Here is a 25,069-nt window from a genome sequence, read left to right as displayed (position 1 = left end):
CAGTATGTGAGTGAGAGCTGCTCCCAGGGCCACCAGCCCCCAGGGCCCCCTGCAGGACGGCCACAATAGAAGCCCCAGGGCGGATGCCATAGCTGGGATTCCCACCCGTAACCGGGACACCTTCGCCCAGGGCACAGACACACTGGCAGCAGCCCCACAATCAATTCATCAATCTCTCAAGGGAGTGGCAACTGCAAAAGGCCACAGCAGGCACCCTCTCACAGTTCTCTCCTTGGACAGGGCCACCGAGGCCGACACTGAAGCTGACACCGCGGCGGCGGCGGCGGTGTTGTAAAAGTGCCAAACTCGTCAGGCCTTTATCTGAGCCGCTTTTTTTTTTTGGACGCAGAAACTCGCCTGAGAATGTGAATAATTAATCACCAAAGTGCATTTGTTCGGTTTTGCCACTGTGCTACTTTGCACTTCACATTATTTCACTGAAGGGCAGTCATTTCTTCCAACTTGTTTGGTTAAAGATTCCCGTCGCTCTGTGCGTTTTATTATACGAGATTAGAAACTGGACTACAACCTCTAAATAAATTATGCTAAAAAAAAAAAAAATTATAAAAAAAAAAACATGCAAAAATACCCATGCATGTTTGAACTCCCTCTCTTGAGCTCTGCAGCAGCTCTGTGCAATCCACAGACTCTGTCTCCTCCTGCTGGACAAACAACTGCTTAGGAGGCACGAGAACTAATCTACACTTAAACCATGTTAAAGTTAATAAATCCATTACATTTTGCACCTTGTAATCCTTCTTTCTTTGTGAGTTTTGTTAGCAGGTTGTTTAAAAGATGAACATTAGAATCAAATGCCCTTTTTTCTGAAACTTGATAATAATCATGATCTAAGCCTCGCTTTTTATTCACATTTTCCCCCCAAACAGTCGCTCTCAGACAAACCTAGGACTGTTCAGCTATCTCCATCTTAATGAGATTACCAGTACATCTGTCAGAAGCAGTTACTGATATCAATCCATTAGTGGCTAGTCGCCCTTTTCACTCACAACTCCATGTTCAGGAATCTCGCCATGCTCTGAGGCCCCCCCACCCCCCTTTTTTTCTTCTTCTTCTTCTTCTTCTTCTTCTCAAATTAAGCATGTTCTTGTTTTGGGTTCAGAAGTCACTTGACCATCTGACAATGTGCCCATTGTGACAGGCCGCTCAATACGCATCAAAGAGGTGATTAACCAGTTGACAGGGCTGTGGGGACAATACTGCTCTTTACGGGGAAAACAGTGCGGCCACTCAGAGCGCTGGGCGCAGACTGGGAGACCGTAGCCCTGCCTCTGCATGCAGCAGCTGACAGCATGAAACCAAAATAACTGCACATACAGAGGGGACGTACAGAATGCACGGTGTTCCCACTGGTGCACATGCAAAAGATTTAAATCACAGTTCGCAACAGATCGATCGATTAGTGAAACTAATTAATAAAACACACTTAAATGCATGGTTTAATTTTTTATACAAAATAAAAGTCCAACCCGGAAAGGACGCTCCTGCGTTTGTGCGTACTCAGCGTTAACATCAAGAGAGCTACTTGAGGGAGAAAAAAAAAAAAAAAAAAAAAAGACGGATCAGCCCCTGATTGGTCAATAATCACGGCTCCCGGCCAATCGCACGTCCTTCTTCGGGAGGGAAATCCCAGCGTCAGAAATAAACCGTAACTTGTTCGCCGTTTTCGGTTTTGCATAATTACGAATGTTTTGTCGAAGCAGCTGCGTCTGTCCTTCACTTTGTCTTCGTGGTTCGAAGATTTTCTTTTCCTTTTATTCTTTTTTATTTCTTTTATTATTTTTTTCCCTCTCTCTCATACTTTAATACAACACTGGCCACCCGCAGGACTAAACCCGAGTGATATGCTGTTATTTGGGTGAACGGATTCCACGTTAGCATGGACCAGCTTCGAGTCATATTATTGTGCTTGACTGTGTTGTGGGAGCTACAAGCAACATCGACACGGAGACATGAAGGTAGGAGGGTTTATTATATTATATTATATTATATTATATTATATTATATTATATTATATTATATTATATTGCTGCTGTGAGACCTTTACTTCACCTGTTGTCAGTCACTCTGCAACATAACACCCCAACGTGTTATGAAGGTCTCTCTTAAAGAATAGAATAGAATAGAACAGTTAATATTTATGCATTTTCAGTATTTTTCCAGTTTGAAGGCTTTTTTTAGTATCTCTGGAATCCTATCAAAGTCCTTCATTTATTCTGCATTTTTTTTCCTTTGGTGTTCAGTCCCAGCTAGATGAGTAACCTTGGCTTTTATCATTTTATCCTTTTTATTCTATGTCTTTCATTGCCCATCTTCTCTTTTATTCTTTTTATTTTTGCCTTTAAAATTGTGCTAATTTTATTTCATTACTGTTTTATTTAGTGTATCATCATTTTTACCTCCGCACAGCACTTTGGTTCAACCGAGGTTGTTTTTTAATAGTGCTTTAGAAATAAACTTTGACTTGACTTGACATGTAAGAAGCTACAGCCACACCTCACTATAAGTGCACTATATACTGCACAAAAAAAGAAAGGAAAGAAAAGAAAACTATAATAGTGTGGTTGTCAGTAGTTACAAAGACCTTTAGAAATGCGTGGCATTTACAAGCCCCTGGACAATATGAAGACTTAAAAGACTTCACCAGCTTGCCACTTACTATATGTTTCATACTCCTAATAATTGCTTGTATGAATTATAAAACGTTACTTTGTTGTTATGATCTGGTGTTGGATCATGTCTATTATTTAAGTGCATGTTTTGCTAGAGGCATCGGGGAGCATGCAACTCTCCATTATTAACCATGAAAGCACATGCAATAAGCCTCGAAGGTGGTTTGTGTTTGTAATCATCAACTTGCAGCAGGAATATTGTGGCTTATACCTGCTTCTTCATACTGAAGACAGCAAATGTGACTTGACGGTTGTGGCGTCGTGTCTTGTGTTTGCACATAAAGACCCAACCGTTTTCTGTGGTGCACCACTGAGAGATGGTGTGTATGTCTCCTTCCGTTCACGATATTTCCCTTCACTCTGCCAGAATGTCCCACTCACACACGGCCCATTGTCTTTTGGTATGATCTCAGCGACGCACACTCCTCAGACACATGCGCACACAAGAAGCACTGTCTGCCACTGCATCTCTCGTCACTCACTGGGGGACACTGTCCACATTTATAGCTTTATCACAATGAAGCACTTTGTTCCTGGAAACTCCTTCGACCCCTCGGGCTAATCTCCATCGGCCCCAGGCCTGGACTGGACTGCTCCGCGTACCCGGGATACAGCCCGCCTGTTTCTCTCTGCTTCACATCAAATCGGCCAACAAAGCAACGCACGCAGCATCGGGGAGCCGTAAATACCACAGAAACAATCCGAGCCCTCACATTCACCATTTGTTTAGCTTTTACAAGAGTTTTTTTTTTCTTTTTAAAACATTCTTCATTTTTAAATGCTTCTGTCCACTTCTGAACAAAATGATCCTCCTCTTAAAAATGTCGGTCTGAGGACCAAGAGGGAATTTTGTTGACTGAATGTAGCCACACAGATTTCTGGAAACTCGCATTAAATTCATCTGGAAGTCATATTGTCAGTCATTTTGACTCCCAGTGTGAACTTTGCCCCCCATCACTGCTCTGCATGAACAGGACAAGCACTTACAGGGACCTGCATCCCTTTCACTTTACAACATGGATGTGGGAGTGTTGTTTTAAGGCAGACTTGGTGAAACGTGAACCTGTCCTTCTGTCAGAGGTGTGTCCTGGTACGCAGAATGGTTTAAGCTCCAGCGGCTCTCAGGAGAATCAGTACAACCTGATCAGGGACCGGTACGATGGCTGCGAGATCGTCATGGGAAACCTGGAGATCACTCAGATCGAGAGTAACTGGGACTTCTCCTTCCTCAAGGTAAACGTCACCGCCCTGCCTTCCAGTTGGCTTCCAAACGCACTGCACAGTGGAAGCAAAACAAAAAGAAAAAGGAAAAAAGAAAACCAATGACTTCCCTGCTGTCTCATATGTTGTCGATCTTCTCCTTCTTCTTCCCTCCAGACAATCCGCGAGGTGACTGGATACGTCCTCATTGCTATGAATCACTTTCAGGAGGTTCCTCTGGGGCAACTGCGGGTCATCAGAGGAAACAGCTTGTTTGAGAGACGCTTTGCCCTCTCGGTCTTCTTCAACTACCCCAAGGACGGCTCCAATGGCCTGCGGCAGCTGGGACTCATGAATTTGACAGGTTAATGACGCAGACACTACAGAGACAGGAAAATGGAAACATGTGAAGAGATAGCTTATGTCGAAGGTGAAGAGGGAATCTTCCTAAACAGTGACCACAAACATATTTCACCCCAAAAAAAACTAAGTATGCTAAAAAAATATATATATATAAAACATGAAAGCGAAATATCTTTTAGCTGGCAGTTGTTCATTATTGGAGATCTCAGACATAATAAAGAAAAGATTTAGAGTAAACAGTCTCAGCTGTAGCTCATTGTCAGCTATTTCTTGACATCTAAAATTTATTGTGCTCTAAAAAGGAGGTGATTAATGGCAAAGAGCGCTTGGACTCTCTTTAGTCTCCCCTGCTCGGCTGCCAAAACCTCTGACGCGCCAGGAAAGCATCAGAAATCTGTCACATAGATCTTCATCACGGCAGACAGTTTGACTTTTCAAAGGTAGAAAAGGCACAGGTGTTACAAAAGATAGCAAAACGTCCGGATGAGATCCGACGGCGCGAGGGGCGCGTGCGATATCAGGACGTTAATATCAAGGGAGCGGCCGATGATAAATCAAACAAAGCTCCACATACTGTGGAATCCGTATCTATTTTCTATTTATATCTCACGTCATGTGTCTCCCACCTTTTCGCAGAGATCCTGGAAGGAGGTGTGCAGATCATCAACAACAAATACCTGAATTACGGCCCCTGGATCTTCTGGCAAGACATCATCCGGGACAACAGCGCTCCTATTAACGTCCAGGACAACGGAGAGAGGGGTCAGCACATCAGCACGGCCCTATTTCACATGTCCCAAATCATCTCTGGGCTATTTCTCTTTAAGCGCAGCCTGACCTTCTGTTTCTTCCTCCCCGTTTCTCAGGACCGTGCCACAAATCATGTGGAGATTATTGCTGGGGGCCAAACCAGGAGCAGTGTCAGATCTGTGAGTGTCCCATCTTCCTGCTTCCGTTCGCCACTGCATTTTTCTTCACAAACACGTGGAAATACGTTGAGACGGAGACACGTTTACGCATCCTCTCACCCTCTCGCGTCTGTTCCAGTGTCTAAGACGGTGTGCGCTCCGCAGTGTAACGGCCGATGTTTCGGGACGAGCCCCAGGGACTGCTGCCACGTGGAGTGCGCAGCGGGATGCAAAGGGCCTCTGGATGTGGACTGCTTCGTAAGTGTTTTCGCCTCTGCAGGATTTGCTAATGAAATCGAGAGAAAAATGGTCTTTGCACAGCAAAGTGTCAGCTTCTCATTTTCTTTTTAAATCCTTTTTGGATAAATACTTGAAATCTGTTTGAATTCGAAGCTTGCAGATCTCGACCGAATGTCCTGGCAAAACAAAACGGATATTTGTTTTGAGGTCTTATTAAAAGATCTCAACGTGCTGCAACAGGGCCTCACTACAATCAGTATGATTTGACCTCTGGGGCCCGTAAGTGTCTGTAGATTTAAAAGCAACCTGTGTTTTAGAAGATATTTCAGTGTGGACCAGTTGTGTGGACATCTTTTTTTGGACATTAAACAGAAATTATTTGTACAGTGAAAATAACTGCTGCTAAAAGGCTTCCTTAGGATTATTTCCTTACTCAGTGGACTTCAATTGCCATACATCTGACACAGTGTTTGTGAATAAATACCTCTTTCTTTAAATAAATTGTCAATATAAATTCCTGTTTCTCTGTCGCGTGTGTCCTTGTGCAGGCGTGTCGTCATTTCAACGACTCCGGGGCGTGTGTGCCTCAGTGTCCCCAGACTCTGATCTATAACAAGCAGACGTTTCAAATGGAGACCAACCCCAATGCCAAATACCAGTACGGGTCCATCTGTGTCTCTCAGTGCCCCAGTGAGTGGCCTTTGTGTGTTTGCACACTCAGCAGGTTTTCTTGTTGCACACTTTTTCAATAAGACTCTGGTGCGGACCTTTATCATGCATAGTCATTGCTGTGGTCTCTCCGTAGCTCATTTCGTGGTGGACGGTAGCTCCTGCGTGAGCGTCTGTCCTCCGGACAAGATGGAGGTGGAGCGAGAAGGCCAGAGGCAGTGTGAGCTCTGCAGTGGACTCTGCCCGAAAGGTTGACACACACACACACACACACATCTTCCGCCAACACTGCGCATCAGTCATCAAAATTAATGTTGCGTTTTCCGTCGTCCCTGCAGTGTGCGAAGGCACTGGCGCTGAACACAGACAGACCGTGGACTCCAGCAACATCGACAGTTTCATCAACTGCACCAAGATCCAGGGCAGCCTTCACTTCCTGGTCACAGGGATTCTTGGGTAAATCTCTGTATAATCTAAAAAGTCTCTCAGTAAAGTACCATTCGGTCCGCATGTTAAGAATATGTTTTTTTTTTTTTTTATTCATATTTACAGAGATGACTTCAAGAAGATCCCTCCACTGGACGCCAAAAGGCTGGAAGTGTTCCGCACCGTCAGAGAAATAACAGGTTTGTTTTCACAGTATGACATGTTAATGCTACTTAATAACAGTGGTGAATGATAAATTATGATAATTGTACTCTGTGACGGTTTTGCGTGATATATATACTTAATCTCTCCTTCAGTTTGGGGATCCTTGGCCTGAAAAACGTTGAAGACCCATGCACTACTCCAAAAACGCAAATAGTTTCAATCATTTGCCAAAGCGTACTTCCATTTGTCACTGAACAGTCACAGTGAACATGTAACTGTCCTCTGCCTCTGAAAGCTTTTTATCCGTCTCGCGCTTTCTGCTCGTCTGTGGAACAAACGTATGCACAAGCCAAGCCGAGCCACATGTTTCTGAAAAACATGTTCTTTCACTGTGTTTCATTCTCAGATATTCTGAACATCCAGTCGTGGCCCAAAGAGCTGAACGATCTGTCCGTGTTTTCGAGTCTCACCACCATTCAGGGGAGGTCACTCTACAAGTAAGGCTCGTTTGCAGTACTACGTATCAGCCCGAATCAGCCGAGAGCAGAACACTCGTCCTCCTGGAGGGGACTGGATTCCACCCCACCTGGAATTAGATGTGACCCACGTCGCCAGTCCATCGCAGGACTATTGCAGAAAGACAGTGCACCTCCAGCCGATTTAGAATCACCAAAGAAAAAAAGCGAACATTTTTAACTCCTCACTGAAAGGCTGAAGCCAGCTGGCGAGTTCAGAAACAATACCTTCTTTGTTGTAAAGTGGCTGTCCTCGCGACCGCGTCACTGTGCCACACACAAAGAATGAAACCAATGAAAGATATTAACCTCGTAAAACTTTACGTGAAAAGAGAAGATATTAAAACAAGCACTGAGGTAATTTCAATCAGGAGAGAATTCGTTCTAAGCAAACATTTAAGATTCTACTTGATAATGTGAACAGTGAACGGCCTGGGTCTAGACCCTGCTGGTGAAGAATAGTCGTCTAAGGTCGTCTGCTCTGTTCCTCGGGCTGATTCTGGTGTTTGGGATGAACAGGAACACTGTGATGCTTGACTGAAGTGTCTGTATGACTTGCTAAGTGTGTTGGATCACCATGTGTCATCAGTGTGATTTCACAGACTGTGAATCGTCCTGTCTCTCTGCTCAGTTTTCTAAGCTTCTTTCTGTGTTAACACCTCTCTCTTCTCCCTGTTCAGCCATCGGCAGTTGGGAACTGTATGTGTGCGTACATGTGAAGCTGCTTCTGTCTTAACGCATGCATCCAGGCTGCAGTGTGCCCTCAGGAGGCCCAGAACTCAAACCACTCAAATGTCCTCGTGCTCTGGTTTTCTGATTCTCTCGTATCCACAGGCGTTTCTCGTTGATGGTGATGCACATCCCCACGCTTACATCTCTGGGTCTGCGCTCCCTGCGGGAAATCAGCGATGGCAGCGTGTACATCAGCCAGAACGCCAACCTCTGTTACCACCACACTGTGAACTGGACGCAGCTGTTCAGAGGACGCAGGTTCGGAGCCAACAGCCTCAACAACAACAGGCCACTGGCACAGTGTGGTGAGACGAGACAGCAACTCAGTCAAAATAAAATCTAAATCTGAACTGTAAATATCACCCAAATGGGCTTTAGGCAGTAAATGACATTCACCAGTCTCTATATTAATAGATTATATTCTATTATAAAATAGATTTTTAGATTTTGCTTTGTATTCTTCTACTTTATGTCTTTAAATATAAATGTAAAAATGTTTCATGTGCAGTTGCAGACGGCCACGTGTGTGACCCGCTTTGTTCGGACTCAGGGTGCTGGGGCCCAGGGCCCGACCACTGCCTTTCCTGTAGGAACTACAGCCGAGACGGCACATGCGTGGGCAGCTGTGATTTCTACACAGGGTCAGTGGATACGAGTTGATGCTGTCTGTGTGTTAAATATGCGCCTTTTTATCTACTTATTTCTGAATATCGTGTCCGCAGGGCTCAAAGGGAATTCGCTGGGTCTGATGGCGAGTGTGTCGCCTGTCACCCGGAGTGTAAGCCTCAGAGCGGGAAGGCTAGCTGCACTGGACCGGTAATCCCTTGCTTTCATAGTACAGAGACCTTGCACCGCATTTGAGCGTTTATTTGCTCATGACGTGGCTCCGCAAACGTTTGTATTAGTTTGACCTGCTGCACTGCTCTCTCTTTGTCTCATGTTACCATTTAATCAAAACCTCTGTAAACAGACAGTCATTTTATGGTCCAACTCTTAAAAGCCAGATGACAGAAAAAGAAACTTTATTGGGTCTTCCCATTTCTGAACACAGTCTGACGAAGGTAATATACACCGATCGGCCGCAACATTAAAACCACTGACAGGAGAAGTAAATAACATTGATCATCTTGTGACAATAACGTTACTTGGACATGTACCACCCACCTAGATCTGACCAGGCACCCCCACCCCATGGCAATGATACTCCCTAAGGGCAGGACGCAGCCAGACACACAAACACGAAAACGTTTCAGGGCAACTCAGAAAACATGAAAAACAGCACAAGGTGTTGACCTGGCCTCCAAGTTCACTAGATCCCAAAATGATCCAGTATCTGTGTGATGACCCACAGAGGCCCCTCCCCTCAACCCATAGGACCCAAAGGCCCCCACCTACAATATTCCGTTGTCAGACACCGCACGACACCCTCAAAAGGTCCATGTCCATTCTCCGATGAGTGTTTTGGAGACATACACAAAATTAGGAAAGTGGTCATAATGTTATGCCTGATCGGTGTAAAGAGAAGGAAGGATTTAAAGAAAATTTAACTGAACAAATGCTTCCCTCCTCTTTGGTAGGGTGCAGATGAGTGTGTCGCGTGCGCCAACCTTCAAGACGGTCCTTACTGCATGTCCTCTTGTCCCACTGGAGTGAATGACGGACAGAGGGGACTCATTTTCAAATACCCCAACAGAGACGGTCTCTGTAAACCATGTCACCACAACTGCACGCAGGGGTGAGACTGGACTCTCTGTCTGCGTTTTCATGCATTTCCATGAGCTGTCGAATCTATAAATATAATTATTATCCATCTCAGATGCTTCGGCCCGGGATTAAACGACTGTTTAGAGGCAGCCAGGCTGGCGGTTAGTAGGTGAGTCTCTCCCCCTGCTGGCGAACACGAACACTGCACTGCAACTCAATGGTTCTGCGCACAGTAGCATCTGCACTTTTAAACCTCTCCACTTTTTAACCTCCTGAGACATGAGCTTTTGTTTGGTGTCCATTTTTAATTTCTCCAAGGTTTCTGCGATCAGTAGGACCTAAGACATTTAAAAACTACGCATCATATTCCAACAGGAAGTAGCGTATTTTGAAAAATCCTCATATGTGGACATTGGGTTTGTTTAATTATTTATATTATAATAAAGTCACCAATCTGTGACAAAATATACAAAAAAACTATAAAACTGTTTATTCTAATACCTGAACATGCGCTCAATGAAGTCCCAACATCCTCAAACGAGTCCTTGCTAATTAGCAGGTTGTAACTCGTAGATATTGATGAAATTTGTTAAATTTGCGTGTCATATCAAATTAGAAACATTAATAAATATAAATAACTAAGTTTTAACTGTAGAATTGACTTTTATTTTCCTCAACCACTTTTATCCTGTGAATGTCTGTGGAATGAATCCGATGAAATGCAAGCTATCATGTTTTTATTATACTGACCATTTGCTACCACTAAAGTGAAGACTAAAGCGTCCACTAACAGGGACAATGGGTTTAAGAAATTAATTATCAATATCATTTTCTTTTATTTTTTTTTTTTTAAATCCTTTGACCCTTGATTCTCCTGCTTCCATTTTCAAGCTTAAATAAAAACAATTTTGGTCGAGTTTTTATTTTTAAAAGCTAAAACTACACAAAACATCACTATGCTCTCTGCGTGGGGTATGTTACAATCCATGTATCTCATCAGCTTAAGAGCAAATAACAAAAAAAAAATATTATCAAGAAATTATGAATGATAAATTGACTTATCCTGCCGTGTCCTTATGTAAAATGTGCGTAAAGACATAAGACAACGTTTAGTTATCCCACGTATGGGAAATTACCTTGTCACAGTAGCACAGAACTACATAAGAAATATACACAAAAAAAAAATCAATAACAGGCAATATCGAATTTGAAAGAATGTACAAAATATATAAGAATATAACAGCACTCTGACAGTCAGTATATACAGTGTGGACCAGATAAAGAGGCCAACTAATACCAAACCAGAATCTTTTTTTTTCTTTCTTCTTTTTAAACTTCAGTAGAATTAGTCTGTTGCTGTCTCTGCATTTCTTTTCTTTTTGTTGTAACCAGAAGGCTGCTCTGTGTCATGCTGGTTGATCAGAAGTGGTCTTAATGGAAACAGTTTCTGCTAAAGCATGTGGTGCAATCATGACAGCCCCTCTTTCTCTGCAGCAGTCAGATCACAGGCATAGCTTTAGGCATCCCCGCCGGCCTGATTTTCTGCCTGGCGCTGTTTTTCCTGGGCATCCTGTACCACCGAGGCCTCGCCATCCGTCGCAAGAGAGCCATGAGGAGGTACCTGGAGAGCGGAGAGGTGAGACCTTAGAGTTGATCTGCACTGACTGTACTTCAGCCATGCAATAAACAACGATCACAAAAAAAGAAAATTATAAAAATAATAATAATAACTGCACTGTTGTTGGCAGAGCTTTGAGCCCCTGGGTCCTGGAGAGAAAGGCACCAAGGTTCTCGCCCGAATCCTCAGGCCCTGTGAGCTGAAGAAAATCAAAGCGCTCGGCTTGGGTGTTTTTGGCACAGTGCACAAGGTAATAATTAACCTCCATTTGTTAGGCATTCTCTGTGCATCCACCACTGATGTGTGTGCTGTTGCGAAACAAGAGTTGCAGACTCATTAGCACTGTGCCCACATCTAATCCGTAGCTGCATATCTGATTTGTTTTTAAGGGCTTTTGGACTCCAGAGGGAGAGACGGTGAAGATCCCCGTGGCAATTAAGACCATCCAGGATACATCAGGCCGACAGACCTTCACTGAGATTACTAACGTGAGTCTCAGACCACAAAAATAACATAAGATCAAGGAAGCTTCGACTCATTGTCCCCTCGGGGTTGGGGGGGGGGGGGTTATAACTGAGACGGAATTGGTTCAGAAGGGAAAACAGATGTCTGTCTTTTCAACGTCATCTTGTTTGTTGTGTAGCACATGCTGTCCATGGGCAGCCTGGACCACCCTTACATCGTTAGGCTGCTGGGCATCTGTCCAGGTGCCAGTCTGCAGCTGGTGACCCAGCTCAGCTCCCAGGGCTCCCTGCTGGAGCACATCAGGCAGAATAAGAACAGCCTGGACCCCCAGCGCCTGCTCAACTGGTGTGTGCAGATCGCTAAGGTGAGCACAGCTCGGATCTAACGAATGTTCTAAATGAGCTGTCAGAGTTATATTAGAGAAACATGTTTGTGTCTCAGGGTATGTACTATCTGGAGGAGCACTGCATGGTCCACAGGAACCTGGCGGCCAGGAACATCCTGCTGAAGAACGACTACCAGGTCCAGATCTCTGACTACGGTGTGGCAGACCTCCTCTTTCCTGACGACAAGAAATACGTCTACACGGACACAAAGGTTGTTCTTGATGCACTTTGAAATGTTATCGCCTCTGGCACTTCTGTTTTTTTAACCTGATATTTTCTCTCTAATCAGACGCCCATAAAGTGGATGGCACTCGAAAGCATCCTGTTTCGCAGATATACACATCAGAGTGATGTTTGGAGTTACGGTAAGAGGCTTTTAGCGTTAAAATGAGCCCCCATATATTAAGTTTCCTCTTGATGGTTATAGTCTGTCGCGTCTCTCGTCTCCTCCTGGGACAGGGGTGACAGTGTGGGAGATGATGTCATTCGGGGCAGAGCCGTACGCGTCCGTGCAGCCTCAGGAGGTGCCGAGTCTGCTGGAGAAGGGCGAGCGTCTGTCTCAGCCCCACATCTGCACCATAGACGTCTACATGGTCATGGTTAAATGTCAGTCACCGCGTTACTCCCGCGCGCGCGCAGATACGTGCTGCTTTGTGATGCACGTGTTCAATCAGGGTTGGTGTTCCTTTTTATAGGCTGGATGATCGACGAGAACATAAGGCCGACCTTCAAAGAGCTCGCCAGTGACTTTACTCGCATGGCCAGAGACCCTCCTAGATACCTCGTCATCAAGGTGGGATTGCTGTGTTTTTTTTTTTTTTACGGCATTGCACAACTTTGAATTTCAGCCTCATGCGTAGATGTTCTACTTACTCTCCAGTTGGAAGGAGAAGAATCTGCGCCGGGTGAGATCCACCGCAGAGAATCTGAGCGTGGACTTCTGGATGCAGATTTGGAAGATGAAGACGAGGAGGGGTTGGAGGACGCTCTGGCTACACCTCCTCTACAGCACTCTCCGTCCTGGAGTCTGTCTCGCTCACGGATTAACTCTTACAGGGTAATAAAACACATCCCAGAATTTATCCCTTACCCCACTGAATCAATGCTAAATCAAGCAGAACATTTTTTTATTCTCTGGTTTGCAGAGCGGTGCATCTCAGGCCGGTCCACTTGGATACTTGCCAATGACCCCAAGCCCTGCAGACAGCATCCGGCAGGTTTGACAAACACACTCTTTCACACAAACGCACTCTCATTCCTGCCGTGTAAGCCTAAGGCCAGCTGATTCTGGTATTGCAGAGGCGATAAAGCAGATATATTTAGCTGTGACTCTGCAGAGGTTCGCTTTGATCAGCATTATAGCCGCGTCAGAATCAATACTACGAGCCAGCGATGCAAGTTGGTCGTGACCTCACGCTCAAAAGCTCACATTAAACGGCACCTGCCTCTGCTTTTCCGTCTCAGCTGTGGTTTCACAGATCTCGTCTGAGCTCGGTGAGGACGCTGCCCGAGAGGTCGGAGGTCAGGGCCAGCGGCAGGGAGGCAGAGCCGCGTGACGACGGTTTGCGGACCGGGAGCCTTCACAGGGCCAGGCTCGGATCGGAGAGGAGTAACCACCCCCGCGCGCCAGCCGGCCGACACAGGAAGCTTTCGACGGCCTCCAGCCCGTCCTCGTACAAGGTGTGGACGGCAGAGGAAGAGGAGGAGGTGGATCACTATGGATACGTCCTGCCTGGATCACCTGGTACACCGGAGAGAGGTAAAATAACAACCGTAAACACAAGCATGCATGTATCAGTTTTGGGCCTTCTGAACGCGCAAATCAACACTTCTTCGTCTTATCTCGTCTCACAGTCTCCAGAGTGTCTCATCCCGCACGGAGAAACTCGAGACTCAAGAGCAATCTTCTTTTCGTGGTGATAAATCCATCCCAGGAGTACGTAATCATGGACACAGAGTCTGGGGATCCTCTGCTCTCCACCTGCAGCGCCGCACCACAGCAGGGAGACGATGCCACGGTGGCGCTTTGTCGTAAAATCTCGCCCCTGCCCTCTCCCACCTCCACGCCTCTGTTACCTGCAGAGGACGAGGCACATGAGGCCTGTGAAGGAGCTGCAGCAGAGCAGAGAGACTCAACAGAGCGACATCAGCTCAACATTGACCTTAGCAGTGAGAACATCAGAGCCACAGACGACCAGGGAGAGGTAGCTCCGGGGGTGGGCAGGTATGAGTACATGGACATCCGGCGCTCCGATTCCACAGAGGGAGACGAACCAGCGCGGGAGAGACGTGGGAGTCAAACATCTGCAGCAGAGACAGATGAAACGGACCGAATCGTGGAGGTGTTGAAGCCAGACGAGGAAGAAGAAAAGGAGAAGTGCAGCAACACAAATAAACAAGCCGCTCTTGAGGTGGATCCGAGCTGTGCGGTCACGGCCGGGCCAGGTGCGCCGACAGCTGGGGGGGAAGAGGCGGAGGAGTACGAGGAAATGACCAGATCTGGAGGGGTGCCTAGTGGGTGGGAGCACGCAGAGTATCAGAACCTCCCCTCAAAAGGGAGGGCTGTTTCTGAGGAGATGGGCAGCGGCAGGTGTGCGGGGATCGGGGAATACATCAAGGTGTGTTCTGGCATGGGGGACCCTGGCAGCAACACATCATTTGATAACCCAGACTACTGGCACAGCCGGCTGTTCCTCAAGCCAGATGCTGTACGCACCTAATAATGTGGACTGGGAATATTCACAACAGGAACTTGCAAAAATTCATTTGAGTAATTTTATAATGTTGGACATCATTTTTTGTGTGTTCCTTACATATATATGTATATATAAACACTCAAGTACAAACACTCTTGAATCTTATTTCACAGTTTTATGCAATAAATAAAATTCATGAAACCAACTGTGAGACCGTACAAAGCCATAAAGTAAACAATTTTGAATTAACTTTTAGCATATTAAGTTTCTGTGGTAGCGTATAAATCCATTATTTTTTACCGTTCTGTAAGTTGTAGCAGCAGTCTTTCTGTACTTCTTTATATTAACATAAATTGTATAAATTATCAAGGTTATTTTTTCAAATATCCAGTCATGTGATTTGTTCACAGGAGTATTTTTTACATGTTGTCATGAAATATGTTTGTAAGAAAAATTAAAGGATTTTGTAAAGCCTTGTTTATTGGTTTCATTTGTTGTTGTTTTTTTTAACATCCAACTAAACAAAGAAAATGCAAAATTGAACAAAAAACGTCCATGTTCAGATTGAATTTGAAGACACCGGAAGGATGAACGAACGACTTGGAGGCATTTGAACGCACCGTCTGATGAACTCGCGCGCGATTTTGTCAGAGGAGGATCAGAGATGATCACGGACAAGAGGTTAATCTTCTCATACTTCCGCTTTCGTTCAAATCCAGTTTTAATATCGACAGTTTACCGCCAAATTATCACGAGGCAATTGTTAAGAGATATATACAGATTTACTTTATCAGAGTAGCAATAATACGAATTTAATTATTCACCTTTTGATACTAGTTGACACATTTCATGCCCACGTTTCAATTACTTCCTACATTTTTAACGTGAAACAAGCAAAATGACGGTTGAATACACTCAAAGTCAATTGTATTTTAACTGTAAGTTGAATATGTGTTTTTGAGTGATGTGTGATTTATCTATAATTGTAGTAATTCCTTCGTCCTAACAAGATCAGTCGGGCGTTTTCCGGGTGTAACAGTCAATGCGCCAAAGCCAGACGTAAACTATCTTGATCGCAGAGCGTATCTTCGGCAGCAGGCGGGATCTAGTGATCGTGGACTGTGGGTGGAAGTCGTCGGGCGGGCCGGTGCACGGAGCAGCAGCAGCAGCAGCAGCGTGGTCCTGTGACTCACTGGCACTCACCGGCGGAAAGAAAAGTTACTCTGAGTGAGTTCGTGGACGCACTGCCAACATGTCTGGAGATGACGAGACGCAGGAGCAGACCATCGCCGATGACTTGGTGGTCACCAAGTACAAGATGGGCGCCGAGATTGCAAATCGTGAGTTAAATGCAGCGGTAACGAGAGTCAACTATCTTCCTCCGTCTGATGTAAGCTAACGGTGTCAGCTAGTCGTACCCAGGAGCGGCTGTGCCATGTGCCGCCAGTAGCAGTAGCGGCGACGCGTCATACGAGAAAGAGCGAATTTATTTAAAACAAATGAAACGCGGATTTTCCAGTAGCACACGCGGGATCTTTCTTTACAGCCACTCCGTCATGTTTATCCCCGTGTAGCTGTCACTAGCCCGGCGAGAGCGGTAGCTAATGTCTCCACGCTAGCCGATTAGCAGGCTCGAGCTAGCCATGACTGCTACCAGTTAACAATGACAAGTACAAACTGAACCACAATACGAGGTTGTTACTGACAATGTGGAAGACATTTAAATGTACACACGCGGCCAATTGAAACAAATACAAAGCGTATTTTTATGAAACTTTACAGAACGTGTAATTGCTTTTTTTTTTTTTTTAAATGGGGGGGAAATTAAACACCCGACACCGTGCTGTGTTTAATTGCTTCATTCAAGAATGAAACTAAATGTATTTCGGTTATTATAATATTTGCAATCAGCAGCTACTTGCGTTGATAATAATAAGACGAACTTTAATGATAATTGCACACAAGTTACAACGAAATTTTGTTTTGCAGCAATCCCCAGTAGCAGCTTGGGGTCAGGTGTTTTATATGTGTATATCTGTCTGACACATATAAAATACATTCATACTGATATTAAATTCTTAAAAAATATAAATATTTTATTTAGAGGTTTGCTAATACACCTTGATGAATAATTAAGTTATATGCATATTTTAAATCTAAAAGCACAGATCTTACCACAATAAATGACTGCTACCAAATATCCACGTTCCCAGTTCTTGAGCTTTCAAAGGAAATGTCGTGTAATCAAATAAAACGATTTGTTTCTTTCTTCTTTTTTTTTTTTTAACAGACTGGAACAGAAATGATCTCATCCTAAGGTTTTATGTGCGGCTTCATATCATTGGCGGCGTGTCCTTGTTATGATTCAGTTACTCGTCTAATTTAGCGTTAGCCTTGTGCTGACATGCAGCTGTCAGACAGTCTGTCAAATGTTGGTCTCTTGCCAAACATCAGCTCGGTGACTCATTCGTGCTCTTAATGTTAAAACTGTCCGTGCACCTGTTTAAATGGCTGAAAACGTTCCAACTATGTTGGTGCTGAATGTGTTTGAGGATTATTTGCTTAAGATGTTTAAGATAGAGCAATAAAAGGAGGTAATCTTTCTGAGTCAAATAATTATTAGCATACTCAGAATATAATCACCAGATGAATCGATGGTGAAATTAACACCTTAGCTGCTGCTCTACAGTAACAGAAGCAGTCTGTAACCAAGTGCCTTTTTAACAGCGTCATGGCTCTTATCTCTTGTCCTGCAGAGGCTCTGAAGACAGTCGTTGGCGCAGCTACGGCTGGAGTCTCCGTCCTCAGCCTCTGTGAAAAGGGAGATGCCTTCATCCAGGCAGAAACTGGGAAGATCTTCAAGAAGGAAAAAGATATGAAGAAAGGTGCGTCTTCTGTTGCTTTTCCTCCGTCGCCGTCGTGCATCTCTGACTCAGCGCTCACTGTCCTTCTCTTCCTTCCTCAGGTATCGCTTTTCCTACTTGTGTGTCGGTCAACAGCTGCGTGTGCCACTGCTCTCCTCTGAAGAGCGACCCGGACGTCATACTGAAGGATGGGGACGTGGTCAAAATGTGAGCCGTCGATCCTGTGCAAGATGCATTTTTGTTGTCTTTTCCAGTGCGTAGTTTAGCTCATGTGTGGTTTGCTTGCAGTGATCTGGGCGTGCATGTGGATGGCTTCATCTCAAACGTGGCTCACACCTTGGTTGTCGGCCTCACCAAGGTACGTTCTCAACAAAAGCACTGATTACGACTAATTGTCATATCATAACACTGCATAATTCTTTAACTTACCTCTGGTTTTGCTACAGGAGAACCCACTGACGGGGCGGAAGGCCGACGTCATCATGGCAGCTCACCTCTGTGCCGAAGCTGCCCTCCGTCTCGTTAAACCGGGAAACCAGGTAAGGGTCTCGCATGAGTTTTAACAAAGGTGTTGCTATTGTTACGCCTCCTCTGATGATCTGTCTCTTCCATCAGAACACACAGGTCACCGAAGCCTGGAACAAGATCGCAAAGTCATTCAAGTGCTCCCCTATTGAGGGTGAGTGTCAGCAAACATTTGCCACTTTCGTGCACCCAGTGATACACAGTTTGGTTATTGTGATTTTTGCTTGACTTGGTTTGTTCCATCGATGTGTGCAGGCATGCTGTCCCACCAGCTCAAACAACATGTGATTGATGGGGAGAAAACAATTATCCAAAACCCAACGGACCAGCAAAAGTGAGGCCACTCAACAGATGCCTGTTGTCACTGTGTCGTCTCTAATCAGTGAGTTAACCATTGTCGCTTCTGTACTCACAGAAAGGACCATGAGAAGGCTGAGTTTGAGGTGCATGAGGTCTATGCCGTGGATGTGCTCATCAGCACCGGAGAGGGGAAGGTAGGAATAAATTGTATATATGTTGGAGTTTTCTGCTTTTTTTTTTTTTTTTTTTTTGAAAATCCTATAACATAATTTTTTTTTGTGATTCAGGCGAAGGACGGTGTTCAGAGGACCACTGTTTACAAGCGAGACCCCAACAAGGTGTACGGCTTGAAGATGAAGACGTCCCGGACGTTCTTCAGTGAGATGGAGAGACGCTTCGACACGATGCCTTTCACCCTGAGGTGGGTAGCATTATTTATACTAAAACATTTTCACCTTATCTTCAGTGAAATCACCTCAATTTTAAAATTTATTTATTTTTTGGTCACCTCTTCAGAGCGTTCGAGGACGAAGGCAAGGCCAGGCTGGGTGTGGTGGAGTGTGCAAAACATGAGCTGCTGCAGCCATTCAGTGTGCTGCACGAGAAAGAGGGTGAGTAAACAATTTGAGAAATGTAAGTGAGAGCACTAGTGACCAGAGAAACTCTCGAATAATTTTACATGTAAGCAGAATGTCCTTTAATTAGTTGGGAGACTTCGTAGTGTAATTGAATCAGTAGGAAAATGTTAATTAATTAACAACTAAAGGATTTAATGGATGTCCTATTGTGGGTTCCACTCAGCTGTAAGAGCACCTCCCTAATACGGATAACAAATAAAATGATAAATCATATTAATATGTGGCAGCAGTTGGTGACAGAAATATCTGTGTAATCTCTAAAGCCTCTTTCACTTCACGGTGCTTCATTACATTTAAGATGAGATTCTCTAGATGATTGACCTTTTTAGGGCCACTAGGTGTCACTGTAGACGCACAAACTGTGTCTGCCTCAGCGATGACATAATCTAGCGCCATCATTGAGACTTCATTTTAATCCCTCCAGTGTTATTGTTTACGCCCAAACCAGTCGGTTTCCTTTTAGCCTCAGCGGTTCTGAGGAGTAGTGTGGCAAAGTACTAGATGGCGAACAGATACGTGGTACACCGATCCACCCCAAGGCAATAATTACTTATCATGTTGCAACATAATTGCATCTTTTATTTAAATTGCAGTTATTTCACAAAGTGACATTAACCAGATTGGTTTAAAGCAGACTTATAATAATATAAAAGGATTGACGCACATGGGTTATTGGATCTAATTCACTCAACAGAACAATATTAAAGTGTAATGCTTGGTCATATATGACGTGTGCAAAGATAACAAATCAATCAATCAAATCAATTACTAAGTCATTAAATTGTCAGAAATTAGACGAACTATCTGATCAAAGTGATCGATGACCGAACTGTCTTTTAAATGCAAATTGATTATAGTGAAGAAGTGAGGTGCTCAATGCTGCAGTTTTGTTTGGTTTTATATTTACAATCAGACCAGCAGCCGTTGCTTATTAATCTGTAAATTCATTTTAAAGAAAAATCTTATAAATGTCCACCACCACCACTGATCAAAGTTGAAAACCTTAATAAAGAGCTTTTAATAAAATGCTCCTGTTTTTGACTGAGCTTTTTTAATTGTTTAATAACTCTCTACCGACTTCTGTTATGACCCCGTTAACCAAAGCAGCTGAAACCCCGTGGGACCTTTTTATGTGACTCTCCACCCTGTTCTCTCTTATTCAGGGGAGTTCGTCGCCCAGTTCAAGTTCACCGTGCTCCTCATGGCCAACGGACCTCTGAGAATCACAAACAGCCTCTTCGAGCCAGAGCTCTACAAGTCTGAGCATGAGGTGGAGGACCAGGACCTGAAGGTAAAGAGCGTTTTTGATGGATGCGTTAAGGCAGCTTCTTCCTGAGAGCAATGGACTAATAGTATCGTATATCGTATCATGCTGTCAGCTGAGTTGGCATTTTTAAATGCTGAGACTCATGAAAGTAATTTTTGTTTTTTTTCCCTTCCCCCTCACTCTATAAAGGCTTTGCTTCAAAGCTCAGCCAGCCGTAAGACCCAGAAGAAGAAGAAAAAGAAGGTGAGTGACAGATACAAACGAACACATCAGAGTGTTCTCCACGTGTGTTTCCTAACTTCAGTCTTTCCTTTCTTAAAGGCTTCAAAGACAGTCGAGAACGCAACAGGACAGGCGATGGAGACCGAAGCTGCAGAATAGATTCCCTCTCCAATAAATTGTGTCAGACATCTCGATGACCCAAAGAACAGACGTCACCAATCCTTCTGTCCCAGCTGTCTGAGGCACTCGTGGCCGTAGCCGCTGTGAATACCTCCGAATCTAACTGATGTCAGTCTGGGATGATGCTGCTCCTAAATTCTGTCACTCCACCTTTAAACGCAGACCGCACACATACTTTCCCGGTAAAAATTCGCTGTCCTTGAGGCGGCCTCACTCTCTTCACGGTGGACACGGTTCTGCTACGAGAGAGGGTGTTTTGTACAAGGGCGTATTCCATCATTCGACTGACCTCGAGCCTTCCATTCATTTCTCCACGATAACTGTAGTGAAAGATGTGGGAAGTAAAATGAGTCTGACAGAGCGGCCAAGGATGATGAATGCACAATACTGTGTCAGTGTAACCGTGTGGCATTTAGATTTAGCTTCCTTTAGGTCACACACCTGAAGCCATGCCTTTTGAATTGCGTGTTGACTTGTCTCGGGCATAAATGTGGAAGACCTTGATGTCACATGACACACACACAATTTACAGGCATGTCGTCATTACTATTGAAAGCAGCTTATTAATGCATTTTTACTCATCTCGCTTACAGTACATTTGTGCACCAAGTCATTGTGTATGCTTCTAAGCCATCTACTGTAAGTCACTCAGCTAACAATTTCTAAACCTGACATTTTAGGACCTACCACTTGAGTAATTTAACTATGGGAAACATGAATTTTCTTTTTCTCAGTCGTGGATGGTCTTGACGCCACCTGCCAAGGGTTCAGCATTCAGTCTTCTGGTGCCACCACCGAGTCTGACAGTCTGTGTTTACATGAGAATTCCATACCTGTTAAATATATGGATGCTTTTGTAAAACAAATCCCAGTTTCAGAGACTATTTTTGGAAACATTAAACAACCACCTGACATCAATTGAGTGCTTCTGTGTTTCTTCCTCATGAGTGCGAATGCATTATAAATCCTTTTCAAAAGATCAACAGGTTGCACACTATGATTTTGCTTGTATGTAGAAAGCTTAAATTTACAGCCTGTGGTGATAATAAGAGCCAGCAACAGCTTAATAGGTACTCGCATGACTGCCTACTGCTCCAAGCGTACAAATGGATGGATTAAATGCAGAGAACAAATTCTATGTGTGCCTATGTACCGTATTGAAATGGAAAATAAAGCTGAGATCATTCTTAGTGATACCATAATGTATAGTAAGTAGTAAAGACAAGGCTGTAATTTGGGGGTTTTAATCTCCACCAATTGTATATCACCCTTAAAACCCCCAAAGAGGTTATTTCATGTTATTTGTTTACGGTAACTGTTCATTTATTTCTTATAAATTAGATTTTCTCAAATAAAGGTGACCATATTGACAGGAATATAATTTGACAAGTGTGAATATGTTGGTCAAAAAGCATGCGTGACAATAAACATGGACTGTAAAGTACAATAATAAAGTGGTGTGGGATCCACGTTGAGTTTTTTTTTTAAGGTTTCCATGAGTAACAACACAAATTAAACAAAACTGTCATATAGAAAATAAACAATTAAAACGATAGAACTCAAAGGCAAAAAAAAAAAGAAGATTAAAAATCACGTGTTTTTATCCGGGTATTCTTACAGAAAACTCAATTTCCCATGTTTAGCTGCCGCCCAATTGTAGTGACGTAGACAAACCGTATAAATTAAACGTCGCAAGAATATGACGTCCTTGGTGGAGACGATTCCTTAGCGGTCGGTAAGTAGAAACGGTTGGCATCAGAATCCAACTTAATCATCCTCTTTCTAAATCCATCGGAACACAATATAACACATCCCTTTTCTTTTCAGCTTCCCCTTTCGACATGAGAGCCAAGGTTTGTGCTTTATTTCTTTACGATACGATAAAGCCAGTTTGCAGAGGCGCTAACATTTGCTAGCTAGCCAGCAATCTTCAACATGGTCCCGGCTAACGGCCTATCTCTTATCAGTTACTTACAGAAGCTTTCCAAATGTCGTCTACTGATTCAGTTAATTTGCCTGTCAATGACTGTATTATTATTATTGATTAACAAATAAACGTCTTTTCTTTCGCAGTGGAGAAAGAAGCGCATGCGCAGGTAAGACTGCACCGTATTTATACTATTACATAATAATTTATAGCATACCTCTAAACTGTTATGAGGCTATTTGTCTAATATGGATGTGTCATTGCTGTGCAGGCTGAAGCGCAAAAGGAGAAAGATGAGGCAGAGGTCCAAGTAAACTGTCCTCTCCGCCATGGCTGTGATATCGCACGTTGTCAGCTACCAGACCCGTGGGCACAGCTGGAGACCCAGGACCCTTACCATGTCCAACACTGAGGCCAGCGCACTCCATTTCAACTAGAGGCAGCGGTGCAGCCGCAGATTGAAGCTGGAGCGTTGATTCACCACCTGCTGGATATTCCGGCTTTTCCTCTGGGACAATTTGGACTCGTTCTTAATTCCTCAACTTTTGTCTTTTGTTTATACTGTGATTAAAGGTTTTGGTTTAAAAAAAGACTATTGGATCTGTGAGTGTTCTTTAAAGCTGCAGTGAGTAGTGATCCGAGGTAGTAGTGTCTGTCATCTTTCAGGCGACCTTGAACAGCAGTCGCTAAACCTAGAAACTGCACTGAATGAAAGCACCTGGGAGGGGGTCAGAGGTGTTGATCCCTCTGTTTTACCAGACAAAAAAAAAAAAAACTACTCACATCTTTAACATGAGAGAAGGGTCTTCTATCCAGACTAGCCTCATCTACAGTGATTTGGATAAGTGGAGGAAAAAAAAAATACATTTAAAGACTATAAATGGTTAAAATTACATTTAAATCATTAGTTTAACAGTAAAATGAATGTGCAAATTAATGTTCTGGAAGTGAAAACAAAAAGGAACCTGTAGACCAGGGGTGTCGAACTCATGTTAGTTCAGGGTCCACGTACAGAACAATATGATCTCAAGGGAGCCACACCTTCAAATGTTTCCCTTCGTTTTAACGCAAAGAAGTACATGATGAAAGTGTTTACGTTGAATGACCCGCACTATTACAAAATTTTTTATGAGCAACCAGACACTTCTTAGGAAAAAGTGCAATTTTTGCATGTCTTAATGTTGTGTTATGTCCACAGTTCTTAGTAAAATTGTGTGAAACCTAGTGTTGGGTTGTAAGGGGTCAAGCAAGGCCATCAGCCTGTGTATAACGCTGGAAAAAATCATGAAGAATGTTACTTCCGCTATCTCACCATGTGAGGAGTTGTTTTCCGCTTTGCTGCAGCTTGCTCACAGACTAGGATACATCGCACCCCAATATTTCATACGCCGGAAACCAGATAAAGCTAACTGGCTACACGTAGAAACTCACTGACAAACTCACTGAGGCAGCACTCCTCCTTATTGTTATTGTTGTTAAAAAGTGGAACTGCAACTGGAGAGATTCATAAATCTATGATAAAATACATTGTTTATCCCACGTATTAGAAATTTCCTTGTCACAGTAGTAGTGGAATTTGACAAGATTAAATACGAGGATGAATTTGACAGGACAATATTATAACATACAAAAATAAGAGTAATATGTAGAGAAAACAACAGAAATGTAAAGACATTGTGTATGTACAGTATGTATTGGACGCGGCAGTGAGGTAGTGGTTTGTGCAAAGAGCATTTATTAGTGCAAAAATAAGAAATATCTGTAACTGTGAAAAAACAAAATATTATTGTTGACTCAGGCTGGTGTCGTGCAGCCTGTTGGCAGTTGGGATGAAGGACCTGCGGTAGCGTTCCTTCTTGCAGCTTAGATGCAGCAGTCTGCTGCTGAAGGAGCAGCTTCATCTAGATTCATCTAGCATTGCTGAAATAGATGGCACTTAGGCAGTCATGAGTTTCTGACCTCATTGTAATTCAGAGGAAAAAGTTGAGATTCTAAATTTGTCCCTAGCGTGACCTAGGATGAAAAGCTGATAGAGGTTTTTATTATAGGCTCTAGGCTAGTATATCTGCAGCGGGTGCATCATGATTGCAGGGGAAAGGATCCTTGCCATCTGCAGGCAACATTGTAAAGCTGATTTGCTTTTAAGGCTCATCTCTAATGTGAAGCAGAGGGCAAATCTCCGTGAAACATTTCAGATTCTATTCACAATCTGTGACGCAAGTGGATGTGTGGAAACTTTAACCTTTGGACAGAACAAACTCAAAACAATCATATGAATTTATCTTGTTTTTACCCTTGAGGACGGCCCCAATAATTCATCCTGCCCTTATAGCCGAGGTGAATTCTAATCCGCCTGCTGCTGGGGGACA

At 43.8% G+C, this 25,069-nt stretch overlaps 2 protein-coding genes and 1 long non-coding RNA gene across 4 annotated transcripts; all 3 read left to right on the top strand.

The window, feature by feature from the left end:
- Positions 1 to 1,642: 1,642 nt before the first annotated feature.
- erbb3b (erb-b2 receptor tyrosine kinase 3b) lies at positions 1,643 to 15,256 on the top strand. Of its 2 annotated transcripts, none has more exons than XM_047569895.1 (28): positions 1,643 to 1,976; positions 3,769 to 3,923; positions 4,068 to 4,254; positions 4,890 to 5,015; positions 5,120 to 5,182; positions 5,301 to 5,419; positions 5,950 to 6,091; positions 6,207 to 6,320; positions 6,409 to 6,526; positions 6,623 to 6,696; positions 7,068 to 7,158; positions 8,011 to 8,213; positions 8,417 to 8,549; positions 8,631 to 8,724; positions 9,486 to 9,643; positions 9,725 to 9,781; positions 11,110 to 11,248; positions 11,361 to 11,480; positions 11,620 to 11,718; positions 11,874 to 12,059; positions 12,137 to 12,292; positions 12,371 to 12,446; positions 12,541 to 12,687; positions 12,777 to 12,874; positions 12,962 to 13,138; positions 13,227 to 13,298; positions 13,546 to 13,840; positions 13,936 to 15,256. In XM_047569895.1, exons 1-28 carry the CDS (start codon positions 1,898 to 1,900, stop codon positions 14,799 to 14,801), a joined length of 4,344 nt encoding a protein of 1,447 aa, XP_047425851.1. In that variant the 5' UTR covers positions 1,643 to 1,897; the 3' UTR covers positions 14,802 to 15,256. The 2 variants fall into 2 exon arrangements, with proteins under 2 accessions (XP_047425851.1, XP_047425843.1); XM_047569887.1 differs by having other exon boundaries at positions 11,107 to 11,248.
- A 640-nt stretch (positions 15,257 to 15,896) lies between these two features.
- On the top strand, positions 15,897 to 21,691 carry pa2g4b (proliferation-associated 2G4, b). Its single transcript, XM_047597113.1, has 13 exons — positions 15,897 to 16,117; positions 17,534 to 17,662; positions 17,743 to 17,848; positions 17,930 to 17,999; positions 18,088 to 18,180; positions 18,257 to 18,320; positions 18,422 to 18,500; positions 18,582 to 18,660; positions 18,754 to 18,887; positions 18,983 to 19,077; positions 20,268 to 20,395; positions 20,561 to 20,614; positions 20,693 to 21,691. The coding sequence occupies exons 1-13, from the start codon at positions 16,030 to 16,032 to the stop codon at positions 20,750 to 20,752; spliced, it is 1,179 nt and encodes a 392-aa protein (XP_047453069.1). The 5' UTR covers positions 15,897 to 16,029; the 3' UTR covers positions 20,753 to 21,691.
- Positions 21,692 to 22,437: 746 nt separating this feature from the next.
- LOC125015067 lies at positions 22,438 to 23,292 on the top strand. The gene is made up of 4 exons (XR_007113554.1): positions 22,438 to 22,508; positions 22,601 to 22,626; positions 22,847 to 22,869; positions 22,972 to 23,292. It is a non-coding gene; the product is annotated as an uncharacterized LOC125015067 (long non-coding RNA).
- Positions 23,293 to 25,069: the final 1,777 nt, after the last annotated feature.

Source organism: Mugil cephalus, chromosome 1, assembly GCF_022458985.1.
Source record: "Mugil cephalus isolate CIBA_MC_2020 chromosome 1, CIBA_Mcephalus_1.1, whole genome shotgun sequence".
Classification (NCBI taxonomy): domain Eukaryota; kingdom Metazoa; phylum Chordata; class Actinopteri; order Mugiliformes; family Mugilidae; genus Mugil; species Mugil cephalus.
The sequence above is the reverse complement of the archived record's forward strand: the minus strand, read 5'-3'. Positions and strand labels throughout refer to the sequence as shown.